At 41.7% G+C, this 24,234-nt stretch overlaps 1 protein-coding gene across 1 annotated transcript in view; it reads right to left on the reverse strand.

Moving 5' to 3' along the window:
• The window catches only part of LOC132829094 (insulin receptor-like), a 262,793-nt gene extending 260,853 nt beyond the window's left edge, over positions 1 to 1,940 (reverse strand). Inside the window, exon 1 of the mRNA XM_060846407.1 lies at positions 781 to 1,940. Within this exon, the coding sequence (XP_060702390.1) occupies positions 781 to 856 (76 nt within the window). The 5' untranslated portion in view covers positions 857 to 1,940. The remainder of the gene's footprint in view (positions 1 to 780) is intronic.
• Positions 1,941 to 24,234: the final 22,294 nt, after the last annotated feature.

Here is a 24,234-nt window from a genome sequence, read left to right on the forward strand (position 1 = left end):
TACACTTAAACACGAAATCATCAGAATCACTGACAGATTAGTGTGTGTGTGTGTCTGGGAGATAAAATTACAAAATAATTTCAGAAAATTCTGGAAATTTAGATATTTTAATTTCTGCAGTGTTTTAACGAATCAATATTTTCAACGTTCAAATATAGGAAGCTCAGATTTTTCACAAATAAATCTCATATTTTTCCAAATCAAACCATCACAATCTGTCAACCGGTGTACAATTTAATTCTAATGAGGAGCCTCAATAGTATGCCCTTTTCAAACGCACACAGCCAATTAAAATTTATGTTTTTTTTCTCTTTAAATAGCCTGCATCTGCCCTGCCTTCTCAATGTGATGTATTCTGACTAACATTTGAAAAATATATATTTAGTTACAAATCTAAGCAAAACTAGGAAATCGGTTTGAATCTCAGAGTGGTAAAAAGAAGTCATTCACATTGCAAGAATAAGGGTTTCCTTTCTTAACTGAACATTAAAGAAAACAGGCCCTGTCCATTCTTAATCCCCGACTCTCAATTTTTATTGCAGCTAGACTAGTGCGACGTGTCGCCCTTACCCTCTCTAATCCAAACCCAGGCTTTATGGTGCACATTAGGCCCGTTAACCACAGTAATCTAGGAGAAGAGGTTGACAGGACTAAATTTTCACACAAATTAGCAAAAGTTTGGAAGGAAAAGCACGACCATTTCAGAACAAATAAGCTGTAAGCCTTAACGACTGTTAAGTCAGAAAGCTTGATTTAGTATAGAGGCTTTTAAACACTTACCTTTTGGTTCTGTTGGGCCAACATTGGCCAGGATGAAGAGGGTCACCATGGTTGATATCAAAGTCTTCCTCCCCATCCTGGAACTGGAAACCTCTTGATGCAGTTCAAAATCAAAACCCACCTTCCCCACAAACACACAAGCCTTGGTTACAATTGAATAAAAACTAAAATAAAACTCAGGGATGCAGGGCAAGCCCAATAAAAGTTGTTTTTGGGAGACTACTTCGAACTGGCAGTTTTTTTTAAAGTAATCTCTCAAAGAATAACAACTATTTTAGGCACCCTAAATGAAAATTTCTTGAATCTTCTCTGAACAAATATTAAATAAAGTGATCTTGGCAGTTAAATTGGAACAAATCTTTCATTCTGTTCATGAGGGTGGGGGAATAATCTGTACTTTTCACCCCCTGACTCCACAAAGTCTTTTTTGATGAGATTGTTGATGAAAATAAGGTGAAAAAAATAAGTCCCCTCTTCTATATTTTGTTTCTGAAGGATTAAAATTTTCCACAACAGCAGAAGAAATCTTCCTCAATCTCCTTCTGCAAAAAAACTCTGGAAATCACATTGGAGTTGTAAAGCTTGTGGCTTCACTGCCAAAGTCCCCAGTGCAAGAGAGCCCTCATTTCCTTCTTTTATATCATCTTCAAACTCCTTTTTTAAAAATATATTTATATTTCCTTTTAAGTCGATGATATCACGGGAAGATGAAACTGTCCGCTTTCTTCCCCCACATTACCAGTCCTGAGAGGAGAGAAAATTAAAAATAAAAGCCCTCCAGGAAACAATCTGTTGAGAAAACGACAAACATAAACCAAAATATCCTCCAAGACAATTTTCCTTGAGCCGATATCAACTTGATTTTCTTTGGCTTTCTGCCTAGGCTTCCTCTTCTTTTTTTTTCCTCTATTGCAAAGTCGCCCAAAGAAAATATCAAAAAGATCTCTAATTCACCATAGGAACAAAACAAAAAAAAATGTTTAATAAATTATCAGAACACCAGGCGCCAAACTGCATAACAAAATCCTTGAAGGTTTTTTTTCCCCTTTTGGCTTCAACACATTCCAAAGTGATTTTCTTTTTCCCAATTTTTTTTCTCTTTCTCTTGTGTTTCTTCTTTATAAAATAAATTGAAATGTAATTGTTTTTCTGAGGGAGGGGAACTGGTGCACAAGCAACAAAATAAAAATACGATTTTGAGGAGCAGAGCAGCCTTGAACCTTAAACCATGCGCAAACTTCTTCTGGCTGTGTCGAGTAAACAAGCACCGCCAGCCCAGAGAGGAGAGGGAGGGGAGAGCAAGGGAACCTCGACAACTACAAAAATCTGAACCAGGATTTTACAGTTTCATGGACTGGACTGATAAAAACCCACAGAGAGAGAGAGAGAGAGAGAAATCTAAAATCTGGACTGTGGTTGTAATAAAAAGAAAAAGAAAACAGGTTTTACAAGAGTACAGTGTGTCGGAGACATTGAAAATGTGAGTGGAGCCACAACACAGTGGAAGAGACTAAAGGCAAAACAACAATCCAGAGATGAGATAATGTTTATTGTTAAATGACATTTTGAAACTTATCAATGTAAGATATGAATGTTTGATGAGTATGTGCACTTTTCTTTAATCCTATATTTTAACAAATGTCTTAATGTTCTTTAATTCCATTCAAATGCTCTCTTCAACAGACCTCCAAGTCCTTCATAAGTTTGAGCCCACCCAAAACTTTCTGGTCTGTACCCCAAGTCACACCAAGTCCTATTTACCCATCACCCTTGTGTGCATTGACCTAGAGCCATATTCATTCCTCCCATCGACCAACCAGGTCATACCCTTTACCTTGTTCACCTATCACTACCTCACACTCAGCCCTTCTCCCACCCAAATCCCTCGCCACTCCCCACTTTATCTGCAGCTCCCCTTAGACCACCCCCAGTCTCAAAGAAGGATTACATCCGAAACACTGACTTCTCCACCTCCTGATGTTACCTGGCTTGCTGCGTTCTTCCAGCATCTTGCTTGTCTACCTTGGATTCCGGCATCTGCAGTTTTTTTTGTCTCTTGACCTGCATTGACATTGAGTTTGAAGATAATTTAAAATTCTGGTCCTTGTTTCAATGCCCTCTGTAGCCAGCTCCCTCCCTCTTTGTGTAATCCATTTCTGAAATAAGGAAGAAAGCTAACTTGCTGTCCTTCCTGATCTGGCCAAAACGTGACTCCAGATCCACAACAACGTGGTTGACTTGTAACTGCCCTCTTGAAATAGCAAGCAAGCCATTCAATTTAAGGGCAACTGGTCCAGCCAGCAACATCCAAGAAAGAATGATCACGACCAGCCCCATGATGAAGTTTGAGATATCTGTGCCTTTGGAATTCTGGCCTCTTACACACACTCTGTTTCCGTTGCTCCCCAATTGGGAGCTGTGGTTTCAGTTACTCAGACCTGAATTCCTTCCTAAATCTCGCTCTCACCTTTCCTTTTGGCTGAAGTTTTTTGCTCATCTCTTTCACTCAGTCTCAAGTGATGTTTTATAACCCTACATCAAAAGCATCATTATTAATGAACGTTGTAGACAGAGTCGTGAATTTTTTTATTCATTCATGAGAGTAGGCCAACATTTATTGCCCAGAGGACAGTTAAGAGGCATGTGGGTGGCATGGTGGCTCAGTGGTTAGCACTGCTGCCTCACAGGGATGGGGGTTCCATTCTGTCTGTGACGTGTTTGTACGTTCTCCCCATATATGCGTGAGTTTCCTTCCATAATCCAAATATGGTATAGTTATTAAGTTTGCAGATGACACCAAAATTGGAGGTGTAGTGTCAGCAAAGAAGGTTACCTCAGATTACAACGGGATCTTGATCAGATGGGTCAATGGTCTGCGGAGTGCCAGATGGAGTTTAATTTAGATAAATGTGAGATGCTGCATTTTGGAAAAGCAAATCAGAGCAGCATTTATACCCTTAATGGTAAAGTCCTAGGGAGTGTTGCTGAACAAAGAGACCATGAAGTGCAGCTTCATAATTCCTTGAAAGTAAAGTTGTAGGTAGATAGGATAGTGAGGAAGGCATTTGGTATGCTTTCCTTTATTGGTCAGAGTATTGAATACGGAAGTTGGGAGGTCATGTTGTGGCTGTACAAGACATTGGTTAGGCCACTTTTGGAATATTGCGTGCAATTCTGGTCTCCTTCCTATCGGAAGGATGTTATGAAACTTGAAAAGGTTAAAAGATTTACAAGGATGCTTCCAGGGTTGGCGGATTTGTGCTATAGGGAGAGGCTGAATAAGCTGGAGCTGTTTTGCTGGAGCGTTGGAGGCTGAGGGGTGATCTTCCAGAGGTTTATAAAATCATGAGGGGCATGAATAGGGTAAATAGACAAAGTCTTTTCCCTGGGATGAGGGAGTCCAGAACTAGAGGGTATAGGTTTAGAGTGACAGGGGAAAGATATCAAAGGGACCTAAGGGGCAACTTTTTCATGTAGAGGATTGTGCATGTATGGAATGAACTGTCAGAGGAAGTAGTGGAGGCTATTGCAACATTTAAAAGACATCTGGATGGGTATATGAATAGGAAGAACTTAGAGGGATATGCTCCAAGTGTTGGTAAATGGGACTAGATTAGGTTAAATATCTGGACAGCATGGATGAGTTGAACCAAAGGGTCTGTTTCCATGCTGTACATCTCTAAAACTCTATGTGCAGGTTAGGTGAATTGGCTGTGCTAAATTGCCCATAGTGTTCAGGGATGTGTGGGTTAGGTGCATTTAGCAGGGGTAAATGTAGAGTAGTAGAGGAACGTGTGTGGGTGGGTTACTCTTTGGAGGGTTGGTATGGACTTGTTGGGCCAAATGGCATTCTATGAAACTCTATTGCTGTGGGTCTGGAGTCACATGTAAGCCATTTCTTTCCATAAAGGGCATGAGTGAACCATATGAGTTTTTCCCCAACAATTAGCCATGAAACCATTACTATGGTCAGACTCTTAATTCCAGATGGTTATCAATTCAAATTCCACCACCTCCTGTGGCAGGATTTGAACTCAGGTCCCCAGAGTATTACCTGGGTCTCTGGATTAATAGTCCAGCAACAATACCACGAGGCCATCATCGTCCCTATCAATTAATAAAGGAAATATTTGCATTTATATAGCACCTTTAATGACCTCCTTCACCCCAAAGCTTTTTACAGCCGACTAAGTACCTTATAAAGAGTCCTCACTTTTGTCACTGCAGACAATTTAAACTTATTAATTGATTGTTCATAGTGCAATATATTCTCAAGATGCTGGATTTTTTAATGTTTTGCTTTCTGTGCAAGTATTTATTCACTTTATGCTAAATTTTCACTTTGATTTACTATATATTCTTGACATTTTGTGTATCCAGTGTCAGCATTGAATTATTACTCAGGAATACCATATATTAAATATTCCACTCAAAGTGCCTACTGCCCCAGCTGAAAAGAGTTCCCCCTATTGGATCTGTGTGGTATTTTTCACATTTTACGCCACCTTAAGTGTATTAGATTACTTACAGTGTGAAAACAGGCCTTTCAGCCCAATAAGTCCACACCAACCAAAACTCATTCCCCTACATTTACCCCTTCACCTAACACTACAGGCAATTTAGCATGGCCAACTCACCTAACCGGCAGATTATTTTGGATTGTGGGAGGAATCCGGAGCACCCAAAGGAAACCCACACAGACATAGGGAAAATGTGCAAACACCACACAGAGAGTCGCCAGCGGTGGGAATTGAATCCGGGTGCACCACCATGCCACCCCAAGAGTTAAAAACTCTGTTATTTGTATCATAACTCACACCAAGTCCCATTCACCCAACACCCCCGTGGAGATCAACAATGGCTCCCAATCTCATGAATCATAAATTGCCATAATTTTAGAATTCCTCCATGTCTTACCCCTCCCTTTCTCTGTAATCTCTTCCAACCAAATAACACTCTGAGATATCTGTATACTTCCATTTTTTACCTTGCATGGATTAACAGTTTTAATAATTTCACCACGCATTCAGCTGCTTTGATCGTAAACATTGGACTATCCTCTATAACCTATTTTGCTCATCTATTTCTCTCTCTGTCCTCCTTTAAAATAATACTTAAAACTTACTTCTTTGACCAAGTCTTTTGCCCCCCCTGTCCTAATATGTCCTTACATGGTTCAGGGTCAAATTTTATTTCCTTATGCATCAGTGAAGTAGCTTGAGACATTTTACCACATAAAGGCACTATGAAAGCGCAAGGTTTTGTTGCTAAATTCCCTCCCTAACAGCATAGTCAGGGTTTGAGCCACATGAACTGCAGCAGGTCAAGATGACAGCCAGCCAATACCTTCTCAAGAACCATTGATGACATGATGGCTCAGTGGTTAGCACTACTACTTCACTGTGCCAGGGACGCAGGTTTGATTCCAGCCTCTGTTGACTCACTTCATGGGGTCTGCATATTCTCTGTGGGTTTGCTCCAGTTTCTTCCCACAGTCCAAAGATAGGCCATTGCTAAATTGTGTAGGTTAGGTGGATTAGCCATGGGGAAATGGAGGGTTATGGGGTGGGTCTGATGTGGACTTGATGGCCTGATTTTACACTGTCGGGATCCTTTGTTTAAGAATAGGCAATAAATGCTGGTCTGGCCAGGGATATCCTACATTCCACAAACAAGTAAGCAAAATGATTTTGAGTGAAAAGATGACAAAAAAAGGTTGTGTTGTGGAAATTACAAGCTAAGGCCATTGACCTGGCGAGCCAGACTGTTTCATTTTTACCATCTGTTACCAGGCTAATGTAGCATCTTCACAACTAGCTCTCCCAAAAATGTCACAAGCAAGGGTCTGAACAGAAGCTAGTTTTCAGTAAGGAAGCCACAGTAAGTAAAATCCAGTCTGATGATGAGAGTCTCTGAAACCATGGTAAAATGCAGAGAGAAAAGAAATGGAAAAACTGTAAAGGATAGGGACTAAGACATGACATCAACACACGATAACAAAGAATCTTTAAAGTTCAGGGCATCATGTCAGACAAGAATCAATAAAGAGGTAAAATCAATGACTGCAGATGCTGGAAACCAGAGCCTAGATTAGAGTGGTGCTGGAAAAGCACAGCAGTTCAGGCAGCATCCAAGGAGCAGTAAAATCGACGTTTCAGGCAAAAGCCCTTCATCAGGAATACAGGCAGAGAGCCTGAAGGGTGGCGAGATAAATGAGAGGAGGGTGGGGGTGGGGAGAAAGTAACATAGAGTACAATAGGTGAGTGGGGGAGGGGATGAAGGTCAGGGAGAAGGGTGGAGTGGATAGGTGGAAAAGAAGATAGGCAGGTAGGACAAGTCATGGGGACAGTGTTGAGCTGGGATTTTGGGACTGGGGCGGGGTGGGGAAAGGGAAAATGAGGAAACCGTTGAAGTCCACATTGATGCCCTGGGGTTGAAGTGTTCCAAGGCGGAAGATGAGGCGTTCTTCCTCCAGGCGTTGGGTGGTGAGGGAGCGGCGGTGAAGAAGGCCCAGGACCTCCTAAGAGTCAATGAATGAATGAGCCAATGAAAAAAACAACCTTACTGGAATTAACTCATTAACGTTCTGTGATTAAGTAGCACTTTTACAACATGACATTATTAAAATATATTGATTAATTCAAATTCACATTTTTGCAGGAATTAATCTCTAATTGTCTGGCAGCAAATGTTTCTAGGCTAAACATCATTTGACTCCTAATGTGGTAAATATGTGTGTAAACCCTTCATAGCATCAAAATATTACACAAGTGTTTTGCTCTGTTTGCCAGACAGTATTTAGACAGTGCTTCACCAGTACACACATGCTTCAACTTGTCTATCCTTCGAGCTGTCCTAATGAATCCATACTTAGTGGGCTACAGAAATGCAGAGAAAAGGAAGATTGCAGGTTCTTGTCGATACTATCTAATGTTTGAAGTAATGGCATTGCAATTATATTAGCGAGCCCCAGCTAGAAAAAAGAAGGAAAAAAGATCAGGCAAAATTTCTATTCCGATGGCTAACCAGTAGCATAAACAGAAATTGCTGGAAAAGCTCAGCAGATCAGGCAGCATTGGTGGGGAGAAATCAAAGTTAATGTTTCAGGTTCAGTAATCCTTCTTTAGAACACTAACCAGTGATCCCTGTTGAAAAACTTGAACTTGAGCACATATCAGCTGAGAATAACATCAGCTTGGACTGTGATGCATCCCGAGGTCAAACAGTCGATCTGCATCCCAGTGAAGCACGAAAACCTGCTGGAGTCTGTGGAGGACGTTAAGACCAGGGACAAGAGTCAACTCATTCAGGTGATGTGGAGGAAAAGAAGTTGTATCAAAATAATTTGGCTCCCTAACCACCATGTCTGGCTTTGAATGGATCCACTTGCTTTCACTGATCATCAATGCAGTCCTCCTCAAGTGAATAGCTGCCAATGTTTGGAAGAATTAAATCCAGAGCCTGCAATTATATATTGCTGTATTGTCTTTTCTCTTTCTTAAAGATGAATTTCAGTATGCCTACCCTGCCCTGCTTTATTTTTATGGATTTCTCTCTTTGAACATCCTCACCTTACCTGTTGGTTTTCTTCAAATCTGCCCAGTTCTAATTTGTAACTGGAGGAGAAAGTGAGGTCTGCAGATGCTGGAGATCAGATTCCTAATGAAGGACTTATGCCCGAAATGTCGAATTTCCTGTTCCTTGGATGCTGCCTGACCTGCTATGCTTTTCCAGCAACACATTTTCAGCTCTAATTTGTAACTGGCCCTTTGTGTTTTGTTGAGTTCATAGTACAAATGTCAAATTAAGGTTCACATAGTTTGTTGTATTGTACTGCATTGGCCTAATTTGAGTTTGCCAACAGACAAAATCACGCCAGAATGTCAAAAATATAAAAAGCTAGCCTGAAATAATAATGATCCCCGATATGGAGGGATTGCCTTGTTAGCAAAAGCTAAACAGGTTGGGACTCTATTCACTGGCATTTCAAACAATGAGAGATAATCTCATTGATATGTATAGGATTCTTGATGGGCTTGACAGGGTACATGCCGAAAGGATGTTTCCCTCATGGGAGATTCTAGGACCACAGGACATAGTCACAGAATAAAGGAGGTGCCAGTTTAACACTGAGCTGAGGACAAGTTTCTTCTCTTAGTGGGTTGTAAGTCTTTGGAATTCTTTTCCATAGAAAGCTATGGGGAAGAGTCCTTGATTCTCTACTGATCAAGAATCTGTGCATAGATTCTTGCTCAGTAGAGAATCAAGGGTGATGGACAAAATGCAGGAAAGTAGATATTAGGAATATCAGATCAGCCATGATCCTATTGAATGATGGAGCAGGCTCAAGGTGTTGAATGGTCTAGTCCTGTTTCTATTTCTCATGGTCTTAACCAAAAGGCTGGAATCATTCAGCTGGTTGGGCACCATCAGTGGAGAGGGACAGATAACTCAAGGCACTATTCAAAGAAGAACAGAGGCGTTGGGCTCTGTGTCCTGGCCAATATCACCAAAAAGCAATTGATCTGGTCATTGATACATTATGTTTGTGGGAGTTTGCTGTGTGCAAATTGGCTACCACATTTCCTACTTTGTTAAGTAAAAAGTTAAGATTTCAAGCCATTGATATTTCGTCTGAACTAAACCTCGTCAACACTGTTCAGTTTTCACTGGGTGATGCCTAGACACCCATTGGGGATAGGACATTCTAACTGAAATACAAACATTTTCTACTTGGGTTACAGCTCAAAAGGCCTAAATAACTAATGTGAGAGAGTGATATTTGATATCTATAGAAGATGGTGTCCAGTACACAGCTGGGACTTTTTGCATAACTTTGATCTAATAGGACTTTCACCTGGAGAATAATTAAATATTTATTTGCATTTTTGAAGAATTAATCATCCCAGTAATGCAAGTAACTTCTTTTCAGATAAAATCTTGTGTAAGTTCTATTTTGTATATTGTAGTCTGAAATTGGAAAAGGACTGTTTTAAAAATGAAAGATTGTGGAAGAGATTACTACACTTTTGTTTAAAACAAGGGAGGAAACTCATTGTAAGTGATGTTTGCACTGTTGCTTCGTTCAACCAGGAGTTGGGGGGAGGAGACTGGTGGTAAGTGAGAGTGTGTACGAAGTGAGATTCAGTAGCTGATTGGTTTATAGTGCTGTGAGCAGCTCAGGTGACTGTCTGCGTGGAGTTTGCACATTCTCCCTGTGTCTGTGTGGGTTTCCTCCCACAGTTAGATAGATTGGCCATGCTAAATTGCCTCATGGTGTCCAAGGATGTTCAGGCTAAGGTGGGATAACCATGGGAAATGCAGGGTTACGGAGATATGGTAGGGAGTGTGGGATGCTCTTTGGAGGTTTTCACTGCTATAATATAGACACTGTAGCAGTCAATTGTGCGCAGCAAAATCCCAACATCGTCAAAGTGATAATGACCAAATAATCTGATGTTGACTGTGGGATAAATATTTCTCAGGATACTAGGAATAACACTCCAGCTCATTTTCGAAATGGCACCATAGAATATTTATATCTATGGCATAGATAAACAGGACCTCATTTTCATAGTACAGTTAACAATCAGCATTGATTTGTCTATTCAAGCCCTTCAGCAGGACTTAAACAAGGGAGAACACTATGAACTGAGCCACAGCCAACACAGAATAGGAAAATTTCCAACAAAAATGGAAAGGTTAGAAGCTGAAGATGAGAGCAGGATGACTGTCTAATGACAAGCGTTTTCTGATGTTCTGTCCAAGAATAAAGCTAATGAGCTCACTAATGTCATTCAGTGAAGGGAACATGGCACTACATCCAGTTTGGCTGTCACATCACATACTTCAATGATCCTAAGCTAAAAAATGAAAAAAGATTGCTTAGGCACCACATTCCAAACTCATGATCACTTCCATCTAGAAGGACAAGAGCAGGTGGAGGAGCAGAAGAACATGGAAACACTACCACGGCAAGTTCCCTCCGAGGCACACACCACCCTGACTTGGAAGTTCCTTCGCTGCTGCTGGGTGAAAATCCTGGAAATCCCTCCTGACCGGCATTGAGGGTCAACGTACTGCACATGAATTGCAGTTCAACAGGTAGCTCACCACCATCTTCTCAAGGGTAATAAATACTGGCCCAGCCAGTAATGCCCACATCCTTTGAGTAGATGCATAAAAAAGAGCAATCTAACAAGGCACTTCATTATAAAACAGTTGCTTACAAAGAAGTCCACATTCTCCGAGCAAGTTAAGGTGTGCAATAAGTGTCAGCTTTACTAACATCCAGCTGCCTGTCTTTTCACTGCCCTTCTTTCTGAGACTTATATCATGGACATCCACTGGATGCAGTGAGTTCCCGTTGGCTACTGCAAATCAGCAACCAGGTGTCTCTCCCACTCATACCTCCTTTCTATCAGGTCTATTGAAAGAATCTAAAGGCTAGTATTCATCCTATTTGGCCAAGTTATAAATACAACTTCCACAGCCAACAAACCCTGCCATGGGGCTCAAATCCGTAACTTCTGGCCCAGGTATCAGGACTGGACTGCAAGACCTCTCTGTCATTCACATACTGAGAGAAATACCGAAAAACTAAATCACCACCCAAGGAATTTTACCATTTATAGATGAAGTTTCCAAATCTTGAACAGACTCGATTAAACATACTTCAGTTGTTTGTATGTTACACATTAGTCATGTCTTTAGTCGATTTATTTTACTTAGATTGTAGTTCCCTGCAATGCATCTAATGTCCACTACATTATATCACAAATATGTAGTCTGGAAGTCTGGAAGGAATGGTTTGAAGTAGGTAAAATAATGCAAGGAACGTAAAGGACAAGGGTTTGGTACTAATTAATTTGAGAGCTCAGCAATTGCTGATCAATTAATAGTTTCATTATCACCAAAATTGTTTGCCATTACCTCCAGTGAGCCAGCGGTCAAATAAGAAAAAGAGTATTTGAGGACCAAGATCACAAACAACACCAAGGTTCAAGACAGAAATTACTGGAAAAGCTCAGAAGGTCTGGCAGCAACTTTGGGGAGAAATCAGAGTTAATATTTCAAGTCCAGTGACCCTTGCTCAGAACAGATTGTAGCTAGGAAAAGTATATGGGTATATGTTAAAGCTGGAGTTGGGAGAGGGGGGAGAGAAGTAGGCAAAAGTGAACTTGGAGACCAGAGAGAGAGAAAAACAATTAGGCAGACAAAGGTTAGTCTGGGAGAATGAATAAATGCTCTTGGGGGCTATTAATGGCTGACATGTGATGACAAGGCCTGGGTGTGGGGGTTGGGTGGGAGAAGGTGCTTAGGCCCTAAAATTATTGAATTTAGTATGTACTGTACTTGTTGAACCAATGTCATGGTTTATTGGGAACCATTCAGTTCCCTGGTCATATATGTTCCAAAGAATTTGTCAATTTACAGAAGCACCATCAGTGAAGCCTCTGTAAGATCCTCCAAATACTACGACAGGAAAGGCAGCAGCAGATTCTCTCCCAAGCTGACAAGACCAGAATCAAGATACGAATCACTCAAAACTGACCCTTTAGGTGGGACCTATTTTTCATATTCCTGTCACCAAACTCACAATCAACTGTTCCACTCTATCCAGCAGAAAGCTCTCAGGAGGTCAGTGGCAAAGCTTTAGGGATGTGCTCAAAGTATACCTGAAGAGGTCAGATATCTTTGAAGGAAATTCTGATTTGAGGAAAATTCATTTGAAAAGGCTCCAAACACACTGAGAGATTTCATCAGTAATATGTACAGATGAAGTTGAGGTGTCAGAGAGAACGCACAAAACTCCAAATACTTATCTGCCTGAGCCATCAGGTACAATCTGCCCTGCACATGGCAGAATCTACAGATCACACAGTGGTTAGCACTGCTGCCTCACAGCGCCTGAAGACCCGGGTTCAATTCCCGACTCAGGCGACTGACTGTGTGGAGTTTGCACGTTCTCCCTGTGTCTGCGTGGGTTTCCTCCGGGTGCTCCGGTTTCCTCCCACAGTCCAAAGATGTGCGGGTCAGGTGAATTGGCCATGCTAAAATTGCCCGTAGTGTTAGGTAAGGGGTAATGTAGGGGTCTGGGTGGGTTGCGCTTCGGCGGGTCGGTGTGGACTTGTTGGGCCGAAGGGCCTGTTTCCACACTGTAAATCTAATCTAATCTAATCTAATCCCAGATCCATCGAACTGGAGTGGAAGCAAGTCATTCTCAATCCTGAAAGACTGCTTCAGAGGAGGAAGAATTACCACTCACTATCTGTTGACTCATCATTCACAGAAACAATACAAAGACGAGTCCTTAATCTGAGAATACAATATAAAGTGATAACTTGTGCTTGACTGGAGCATCTTTGGCAACACACAGCTCCCACCCTTTCATTCAATACATCACCTTGTCCAGTAATCACGAAATCTCTTTAAGAGAAAGATACTGGTGAATACCCATGGAATAATATTATGTTCAGAAACAGACATTTATAATAGATTAAGTTAAGGGGTAAGGGAAAGAATTGCTTTCAATGGAGCCCATATGAAACACTCCTCTACTTCCTGAGCGAAAAGCCCCCTCATTTGGAGGAGATGCTTGGTCCAAGGTTTTCCTCTCAAAGGTTCCAGTGTCACAAATTTCAACAAAGTTACATTGGAAATTTTTAAAAAGACTTTTCACAAAGGCTAGACGGTGATGGTGAGCATTATGGTGTTGAGCCATTCAAATCAAGAAGACTCCAGGTTCAATGGCAGGTCTCTGTTGGGCTACATCTGCTCTCTGCTGGGAAGGTAATGAGTGTGCTACAAATGGGGTCTGGAAATGAGAAGTATTTAACTTAGCAGTTACAACCAGTATGAGCACCACTCAAGGCTGGATGGGAACAGAATTATATGTGAAGCCCCATGTGGCCAAATAGTCTGCACTAACCTCCTATACTGAGAATGGAAATAAAGGCCCTCTGGTGATGTATCAGGAGATCACTGAGAGTACAGTATCTCAAGAAAGGGATGGCACTTTTCACAGGGTGTGGTCAGAGCAGCATTTATTGCACACCCCTAATTGCCTTTGAGAAGTTGTGGTAAGCTGTGTTCTTGAACTGCTGTAGTCCATATGCTGTAGGTAGATCCACACTGCTGTTAGTGAGGGAGTTCCACAATAGTGACCCAGCAACAGTGAAGGAATGATGATATAGTTCCTAGTTAGAATGGTACATGGTTTAGAAGGGAAATTGGGGGTGACAGTGTTCCCATGATCCAAGATGGAGGACGGGAAAAAGTTTTGGCTGTAAGAGCTGCTCCTTTTTTTTGAGGTATTTTAGGTGTTGGAGGTGATTTCCTCGAATTCCAGGAGCAGCAATTACTGTTTTATATGCTGTTGCGTTGTTTTGGAACTTTGGGAAAAAAAAAGTCAAAGCAACAGCAGATTAGAAGGGAGAAGAGCAGACAAAAGAAGCACATGGTGAGGACAGTGCAGGACAGAGAGAGAGAGAGAGATCGAGAACCTGCACAGTTACCGCCTTTGCTGTTTGAATTCGTGTATCGCTGGACATCTGGGAAAATTAACAAACAGTGAAATTCACAACTAATCTTGGGAACTGTTGGGTGAAGTTCACAGCACAGAATCGGGTAAGTTAATTGTTGTTTTAAGTCTGTCCAATAGAAAGGCTGCAGTAGTGGGTACAGTGGATTCTTTCTTGATTATATGTTTTTGGAGATGAGGCAATTTATTAACCTTAAAATATAAGCCATAGCTATTAATTTAACCTGGTGCAGTGTTTTGTAGAGGAAGAAGACGGTGTTATTTTCTGGGTCTGTAGATTGTGAAGGAGCAAAAATGGCCTTTGCAATGATATGTACTTCTTGTCAGATGTGGGAGTTTAAAGAGAGTTTAAGGGTTATTGCGGATTATATCTGCCATAAATGCTGTTGGATGCGAATCTTATCAGATCAAGTGGATCGGTTGGAGAGACAGATCGAAGCAATGAGGAATTTGCAACAGTATATGATGGATGGCAGTTATAGGAGGGGGGAAAGTCTCAGGTACAGTCACATAGATGGGTTAACTCCAGGAAGGGTAAGAGAGGTCGGCACCTAGGGCAGGAGTCTTTTGTGGATATACCCATTTCAAACAGGTATGCTGTTTTGGAAAATGTAGGGGGTGATGGATTCTCAGGGGAACGTAGCACAAACAGCCACCTTTCTGGTATTGAGACTGGCTCTAATGCAATGAGAGGTATGTCGGCTTCCAAGAGATCATTTGTGTTAGGGGATTCTGTAGTCCGAGGTACAGACAGATGTTTCTGTGGCCAGCAGTGAAAAAGCAGAATGGTGTGTTGTTTCCTGGTGTGCCAGGATCAAGGATGTCTCAGAGAGGATGCAGAATGTTCTCATGGGGGAGAGGGGCCAGCAGGAGGTCATTGTCCACATTGGAACCAATGACATTGGAAGGGAAAAGGTTGACACTCTGAAGGGAGATTACAGAGAGTTAGGCAGAAATTTAAAACGAGGTCCTGAAGAGTAGTAATATCTGGATTACTCCCAGTGCTATAAGCCAGTGAGGGCAGGAATAGGAGGATAGAGCAGATGAATGCATGGCTGAGGAGCTGGTGTGTAGGAGAAGGATTCACATTTTTGGATCATTGGAATCTCTTTTGGGGTGGACGTGACCTGTACAAGAAGGACGGATTGCACCTAAATTGGAAGGGGACTAATATACTGGCAGGGAAATGTGCTAGAACTGCTTGGGAGGATTTAAACTAGTAAGGTGGGGGGGGGGGGGGTGAGGAAAGGGATTGATCTGAGACGGGTACAGCTAAGAACAGAAATGAGTCAAACAGTCAGGGCAGGAAGGGACAAAATAGGACTAATAAATTAAACTGCATTTATTTCAATGCAAGGTGCCAAACAGGGAAGGCAGATGAACTCTGGGCATAGTTAGGAACATGGGACTGGGATATCATAGCATTTAAAGAAACATGGCTCAGGGATAGGCAGGACTGGCAGCTGAATGTTCCAGGATACAAATGCTACGGGAAGGATAGAAAGGGAGGCAAGAGAGGAGGGGGAGTGGCATTTTTGATAAGGGATAGCATTACAGCTGTGCAAGGGGAGGATCTTCCCGGAAATACATCCAGGGAAGTTATTCGGGTGGAACTGAGAAATAAGAAAGAGATGATCACCTTATTGGGATTGTATTATAGACCCCCCGAATAGTCAGAGGGAAATTGAGAAACAAACTTGTAAGGAGATCTGTAAGAATAATAGGGTGGTTATGGTGGGGGATTTTAACTTTCCAAACATCAGCTGGGACTACCATAGTGTTAAAGACTTAGATGGAGAGGAATATCTTAAGCGTGTACAAGACAATTTTCTGATTCAGTATGTGGATGTACCTACCAGAGAAGGTGCAAAACTTGACCTACTCTTGGGAAATAAGGCAGGGCAGGTGACTGAAGTGTCAGTGGGGGAGCACTTTGGGGCCAGCGACCATAAATCTATTCATTTTAAAATAGTGATGGAAAAGGATAGACCAGATTTAAAAGTTGAAGTTCTAAATTGGAGAAAGGCCAATTTTGACGGTATTAGGCAAGAACTTTCAAAAGCTGATTGGAGGCAGATGTTCGCAGGTAAAGGGACAGCTGGAAAATGGGAAGCCTTCAGAAATGAGATAACAGGAATCCAGAGAAAATATATTCCTGTCAGGGTGAAAGGGAAGGCTGGTAGATATAGGGAATGCTGGATGACTAAAGAAATTGAGGGTTTGGTTAAGAAAAAGAAGATAGCATATGTCAGGTATAGACAGGATAGATCGAGTGAATCCTTAAAGAAAGTAGAAGTATACTTAAGAGGGAAATCAGGAGGGCAAAATGGGGACATGAGGTAGCTTTGGCAAATAGAATTAAGGAGAATCCAAAGGGGTTTTACAAATATATTAAGGACAAAAGGGTAACTAGGGAGAGAATAGGGACCCTCAAAGATCAGCAAGACAGCCTTTGTGTGGAGCCACAGAAAATGGGGGAGATACTAAATGAATATTTTGCATCAGTATTTACTGTGGTAAAGGATATGGAAGATATAGAGTGTAGGGAAATAAATGGTGACATCTTGCAAAATGTCCAGATTGCAGAGGAGGAAGTGCTGGATGTCTTGAAATCTACAGGTGGATAAATCCCCAAAACCTGATCAGGTGTACCCGAGAACTCTGTGGGAAGCTAGAGAAGTGATTGCTGGGCCTCTTGCTGAGATATTTGTATCATTGATAGTCACAGGTGAGGTGCCGGAAGACTGGAGGTTGGCAAACGTGGTGCCACTGTTTAAGAAGAGCGGTAAGGACAAGCCTGGGAACCATAGACCGGAGAGCCTGACCTCAGTGGTGGGTAAGTTGTTGGAGGGAATCCTGAGGGACAGGATGTACATGTATTTGGAAAGGTAAGGACTGATTCGGGATAGTCAACATGGCTTTGTGTGTGGGAAATCATGTCTCACAAACTTGATTGAGTTTTTTGATGAAGTAACAAAGATTGATGAGGGCAGAGCAGTAGATGTGATCTATATGGACTTCAGTAAGGCGTTCGACAAGATTCCCCATGAGAGACTGATTAGCAAGGTTAGATCTCATGGAATACAGGGAGAACTAGCCATTTGGATACAGAACTGGCTCAAAGGTAGAAGACAGAGGGTGATGGTGGAGGGTTGTTTTTCAGACTGGAGGCCTGTGATCAGTGGAGTGCCACAAGGATTGGTGCTGGGCCCTCTATTTTTTGTCATTTACATAAATGATTTGGATGTGAGCATAAGAGGTACAGTTTGTAAGTTTGCAAATGACACCAAAATTGGAGGTGTAGTGGTTACCTCAGATTTCAACAGGATCTGGACCAGGTGGGCCAATGGGCTGAGGAGTGGCAGATGGATTAGGTAAAAACGATGACTGCAGGTGAATGGCTTTTGCCCGAAACGTCGATTTTACTGCTCCTCGGATGCTGCCTGAACTGCTGTGCTCTTCCAGCACCACTAATCCAGAGAGTGGCAGATGGAGTTTAATTCAGATAAATGCAAGGTGCTGCATTTTGGGAAAGCAAATCTTAGCAGGACTTATACACTTAATGGTAAGGTCCTAGGGAGTATTGCTGAACAAAGAGACCGTGGAGTGCAGGTTCATAGCTCCTTGAAAGTGGAGTCGCAGGTAAATAGGATAGTGAAGAAGGTGTTTGGTATGCTTTCCTTTATTGGTCAGAGTATTGAGTACAGGAATTGGGAGGTCATGTTGCGGCTGTACAGGACATTGGTTAGGCCACTGTTGGAATATTGCATGTAATTCTGGTCTCCTTCCTATCGGAAAGATGTTGTGAAACTTGAAAGGGTTCATAAAAAATTTACAAGGATGTTGCCAAGGTCGGAGGATCTGAGCTACAGGGAGGGGCTGAACAGGCTGGGACTGTTTTCCCTGGAGCGTCGGAGGCTGAGGGGTGACCTTATAGAGTTTTACAAAATGATGAGGGGCATGGATAGGACAAATAGGCAAAGTCTTCTACCTGGGGTCAGGGAGTCCAGAACTAGAGGGCATAGGTTTAGGGTGAGAGGGAAAAGATATAAAAGAGACTAAGGGGCAATGTTTTCACGCAGAGGGTGGTACGTGTATGGAATGAGCTACCAGAGGAAGTGGTGGAGGCTGGTACAATTGCAACATTTAAGAGGCATTTGGATGGGTATATGAATAGGAAGGGTTTGGAGGGATATGGGCCGGTGCTGGCAGGTGGGACTAGATTGGGTTGGGATATCTGGTCAGCATGGACGGGTTGGACCGAAGGGTCTGTTTGCATGCCGTACATCTCTATGACTCTATGACTCTATTTGCTGCCCTTGTTCTCCTAGGTGATACAAGTCATGAGTTTGGAAGGTGCTGTTGGAGGGGTGCTGGGGAGTTGTTGCAGTTCATCTTGTAGATAGTACACAGTGCTGCTTCTCAACATCAATGGTGCAGTGAGTGTGGATGTTGTGTCAATCAAGCAGTTGCTTTGTTCTGGTGATGTGGAGCTTTTTGAATGTTTTTGGAGTTGAGGTCATCCAGGCAAGTGGAGAGTATTCCATCACATTCCTGTCTTCTGCCTTGTAGATGTTGAACAAGCTTTGGGGAGTCAGGAGGTGATTTACTTGCTGGAGGATTCCTAGCCTCTGACCTGCTTTTGTAGCTATAGTACTTATGTAGCTAGTCCAGTTCAGTTTCTGCTCAATGGTAATCTTCAGGATATTGATAGTGGAGGATTCAGCAATGGTAATATTATTGAATGTTAAGGGGCAATGGTTGGATTTTTTTATGAACTTGTGATTTCCTAGCATTTATAAGAAACAAATGTTACACTTAACATTGACTAGCCCAAGTCTGAATGACATCCAGGCCTTGCTGTATTCGAATACAGACTGCTTCAGTACCTGTGCTGAACATTGTGCAAACATCAGTGAACATTCCCACTTCTGACCTTATAGTGGAGGGAAGGTCATCGATAAAGTGGCTCAAGATGGTTGGGCTGGGACACTACCGTGAGGAACATCTGCAGAGACGTCCTGGAGCTGAGATAACTAACCTCCAACAACCATAACCACTTTTCTTTGTGCTAAATATGACTTCAATCCTTGATTCCCACTGATTCTAGTTTTGCCAGGACTCCTTGATGCCAAGCACAGTCAAATGCTGATTTGATACCAAAGGCAGTTACAACAATTTTACTCTTCAGCACCCTCAAGTGATGATTGAATATGGGTTTGACAGTGTGTGAAGGGGTTAATACTGAGCCATTCTGTAACTACTACCCACTGTGATGATGTATGGACTGTGTGCAGAACGGCTGAGGAATTAGAAGGAGTGAGATCTAATATCTGGTTCTCCTTAAAGTTGCTGGAGCAATGTCTACCATATCAATGTAACCTGCAACTAGTGGCTGATATGCAATAAACTGTATTTTGATGAGACCCCTATAGTTAAACCAGGGAGTGGTTTTTTGCAGAGTGTGTAGTTTTGACCTTTTAAAGAGGATGGTGACAGTAACCTTCACCATGAGCAGCAGCTCACACAGTGCAGTGAGCTGGCATGGCTGTCATACCAAGTGTTAAGGGTGAAACTAGAACTAAACTTTTGTGGCAGTCTCAAATTCATGCCTTAACAATAATGATGCCACGAGGACAGAAAGTCAGCAAGTGAAAGAGAAACTATTTCACTTGGAATTTGCAAGCTTATGGAGATGCCAAAGACAATCCAACCCAAACTCTTAAAAGTGCTTCAAAGATCCCTAACTCAACTGGGAGAAAAAGGGAAGATCTTAATAGAGGAAGGAGAGAGTAGAAGATGACAGATTCCACTAGAGCAACCTATTGATAAGTTACCTCACTCAGAGCAGGTTAGTTCAGTTATTTAGAGCATGGTGCTTAATAACACTTGAAGGCATGTGTCCAGTGCTCATGTCTCTGGTTGGGAACTACCTCTTCCACTTATCCCATTGTGATACCATAGATAAGACTGTTGAAAATAGAGATGTGTGGGCAGGCAATCAAGGATGCTATCTGAAGAGAGAGAGAAACTACGTGATTATAATCCAGTTAAAGGAGCTGTATCAATGACATTGAAAGGGAGCAAAAATTGCTAAGAAATCTGTGCAGAGAACTCAGAGTTAATATTTCAAGTCCAGTCACCCTTCTTTAGAACTGATAGCAGTTGGGGAAAAAAATTTATATTGATGACAAAGGAAGGGGAGGATGGAGGTGGAAGGAATGAATTGACAGGTGAGAGACTGAACTGAGAGAGCGTGAGAGAGAGAGAGAGCGAAAGAGGGAGAAACAAAGGGATTGTTGAGATCAGTTTTGAAGAAGGGTCACTGGAATTACAATGTTAACTCTGTTTCTCTCTCCACAGATGCTGCAAGACCTGCTGAGCATCTCCTGCAATTTCACTTTTTGTTTCAGATTTCCAGCACCTCAGTTCTTTCTTATATATAGGAGCTATAGGCCTGGATTCCATCAAATGACAAATTCATTGCATACAAAAAGCCCCAAAACTCAAAGCCATAAATACAGTGAACTAAAACCCAACCCTCAGCACAAACAGACCAAAACAGGCCGTGTCATAAGGGAGTTGATTCAAATAATCACAACAACACTAACAAATCAATGTGAGCAAATGCGAGGTCTTGTACTTTGGAAAAAGGAATACAGGCATGGACTTTTAAAAACGGTAAGAAAATTCATAAAGCCGAAGTACAAAGGGATCTGGAAGTGCTAGTACAAGATTCTCTAAAGGTTAGCTTACTGGTTGAGTCCATGTTTAAGAAAGCAAATGTAATGTTGTCATTTATCTCAAGAGAGTTGGAATGTAAACTGAGACTTTATAAAGCTCTGGTTCGGCCCCATTTAGAATACTGCATCCGGTTTTGGCCCCCACACCTCAGGAAGGACATACTGGCACTGGAGTGTGTCCAGCAGAGATTCACATGGATGATCCCTGGAATGGTAGGCCAAACATATGATGATTGGCTGAGGATCCTGGAATTGTATTCGTTAGAGTTCAGAAGGTTGAGGGGAGTTCTAAAAGAAACTTACAAGATAATGCATGGCTTAGAAAGGATGGATGCTGGGAAATTGTTTCTGTTAGGCGGGGAGACTAGGGCCATGGGCACAGCCTTAAAATTAGAGGGGGTCAATTTAGAATGGAAATGAGGAGACATTTCTTCAGCCAGAGAGCGGTGGGCCTGTGGAATTCATTACCACGGAGCGCAGCGGAGGCCGGGACGTTAAATGTCTTCAAGGCAGAGATTGATAAATTCTTGATCTTGCAAGGAATTAAGGGATAGGGAGAGAGTGCAGGTAAGTGGCATTGAAATGCCTACCAACCATGATTGAATGGCATGGTGGACTCAATGGGCTGAATGGCCTTATTTCCACTCCACTCCTATTTCTTATGGTCTTATGTCTTAATTAAGAGATTGAAAAATGGAATATTGTTCTGATGGTGCAAAGTAATTACTGTTGCTGATGTGGCTAAGAGACTGAATCATAAACCATGCACAAGACAATCGTGAATGAATTACTCAATTAAGAAATTGAGAAGGCCATTATTGTAAACAAGCAGCCCCAGACAACAGCCATTAAATAGTACCCTTCACTCCCATCAAACAAGGAGAAAAACATTCACATGCCCATCAACCTTGAAGCCTAGGACTCTTCCCCATGGGGTACAGGGGCATTGCTTCCTGTTATGGAAAGAACATGAGAACTGAGCCAGTCTGCAATCTGACTGCATCAGGACATGGAATAAACAAAAGATAAAAGGGTGCTAAACATCAAACGATTCAGCAGCATGGCAACAGAAGATGTGGTCGTGATACTGCAGTGTGATTTTTACTGTATTCGAAAGAAGGATCAGGACTGGTCAACCATCAGTATACCACCTGATGAAGGAGCGTCGCTCCGAAAGCTAGTGCTTCCAATTAAACCTGTTGGACTACAACCTGGTGTTGTGTGATTTTTAACTTTGTACACCTCAGTCCAACACCGGCCTCTCCAATTTTGTTTTTCCCACATTTAATGAGGTGTCTACATGTCATGGTGACTGTGTTGCATGAACTGGAAGCACTAGTCAGATAACAGAAGGGTCCAGCTGCATATTGGAGATGTCCTCTTTATCTATTTGAAGAAAGTTTGGAAACCGTTCGTTAATTAAACTTCATGTTTGTGTTTCCTGAATGATGATAGAGGTATCTGTATTCAAGTAAAAAATGAGGTCTGCAGATGCTGGAGATCACAGCTGCAAATGTGTTGCTGGTCAAAGCACAGCAGGCCAGGCAGCATCTCAGGAATAGAGAATTCGACGTTTCGAGCATAAGCCCTTCACAGATTCCTGATGAAGGGCTTATGCTCGAAACGTCGAATTCTCTATTCCTGAGATGCTGCCTGGCCTGCTGTATCTGTATTCAAGTCGTAATTGGATTCAATAAAACAACAAGTTTATGGTTGAGCCCTGTGTGTCTGTGCAATTTTGTTCTTTATAAAGTCCAAGAGTAATTTGCAAGGAATGGGAAGGGAAACCAATTACATCGTTTCCAAAGACAGCAAAGATCAAGCTTTCATATTTTTGACATTTGCAAATTTGCTTTTCTGGAGAAAATATTGCAAATCCAATTTTTATTTATTCATGTTTTACAAAGAAAGCTGTGCATGTTTTATCAGTTACCTTGCTGACTGGAAAGTTTTCACATGGGTTGAGAGTGTGGTGCTAGAAAAGCACAGTAGGTCAGGCAGCATCAAAGGAGCAGAAGAATCGAAATTTCAGGCAAAAGCCCTTCATCCAAAACGTTGATTCTCCTGCTTCTCAGATGCTGCCTGACCTGCTGTGCTTTTCCAGCACCACACTCTCGACTCTCATCACCAGCATGTACAGTCCTCACTTTCTCCTAGTTTTCACATGGGTGTTGATTGTTGTTACAATTATCGCGCTGTACCGGATAGCCTCATAAGGTGAATGTGACATATTCCATATTTTTCTTATTTTATTAAACTTTTTTCTAGTGGGGCATCGTTACATTAATCAAAGCATTGGTTTTATTGTGTTTTCTCTTTGTTTGTAAATTGTACGATTCAAATGTTTGCATGGTTGGAATCTATCCAATTGACTCCCATTATAAAATTTGTTTATTGTTTGCGAATTTGACATTTACGAGGTTTTGCAAGAACGTTACCACATCAAATGGCAAGGCATCATTAAAACTCAAAAAAGGCAATTAGAAAGAATACAAGCCTTTTACCATCTCAATGCATCCTAAAGCTTACAGCACCTATTGCATTTTCATGCTAACCATGGTCCTACTAATCATCACCCTCTTCTAATAATGTGTAAGTTGTTTTTTTCCCTTTTAAAACTTGGTTTTCTTGCAGTTGAGTCCTGACATGTGGAAGGCAAAAAAACTTTAAGTTGTTAGCAATGTTTAAGTTCTGTACTGCCATGTAATTATATTCTGAAATGTTCACAGCCAAAGAGATATTCATTTTGGAAGAATTGTCACAACCGGACTATAGGAAATGCAGCAGTAAACCTGTGCAAAGCAGGACCCCACAAATAGCAAGGAGATAAGGGCCAGATCATTTATTTCACATGCCAGTTGGGAGGCAAGGACACCATCAACAAACTTGTGAAGACAGTATTTTATCTGTCATTATTTGTAATATACCTGAAAATAAACTTTTCTTTTGAAATTGGTTTTCAAGTGTACCCTGGCAGCAAATATATGTTACAGTTATAGGTCTGAAGACCATCTAAGACTGTGTCAAACTAAACAGCATAACCAGATAATCATAAGCAACTGGGTATGTTTTTCTCAATGAAAGCACTATCTAATGTATTCCTCAGTAACACAAACAGAAAGGGCTGAGATTGATTGTTAGTCTGTTTTGTTTAATTGATCTCAGTAA

The sequence above is a fragment of the Hemiscyllium ocellatum genome, chromosome 28 (genome assembly GCF_020745735.1).
Source record: "Hemiscyllium ocellatum isolate sHemOce1 chromosome 28, sHemOce1.pat.X.cur, whole genome shotgun sequence".
NCBI lineage: Eukaryota > Metazoa > Chordata > Chondrichthyes > Orectolobiformes > Hemiscylliidae > Hemiscyllium > Hemiscyllium ocellatum.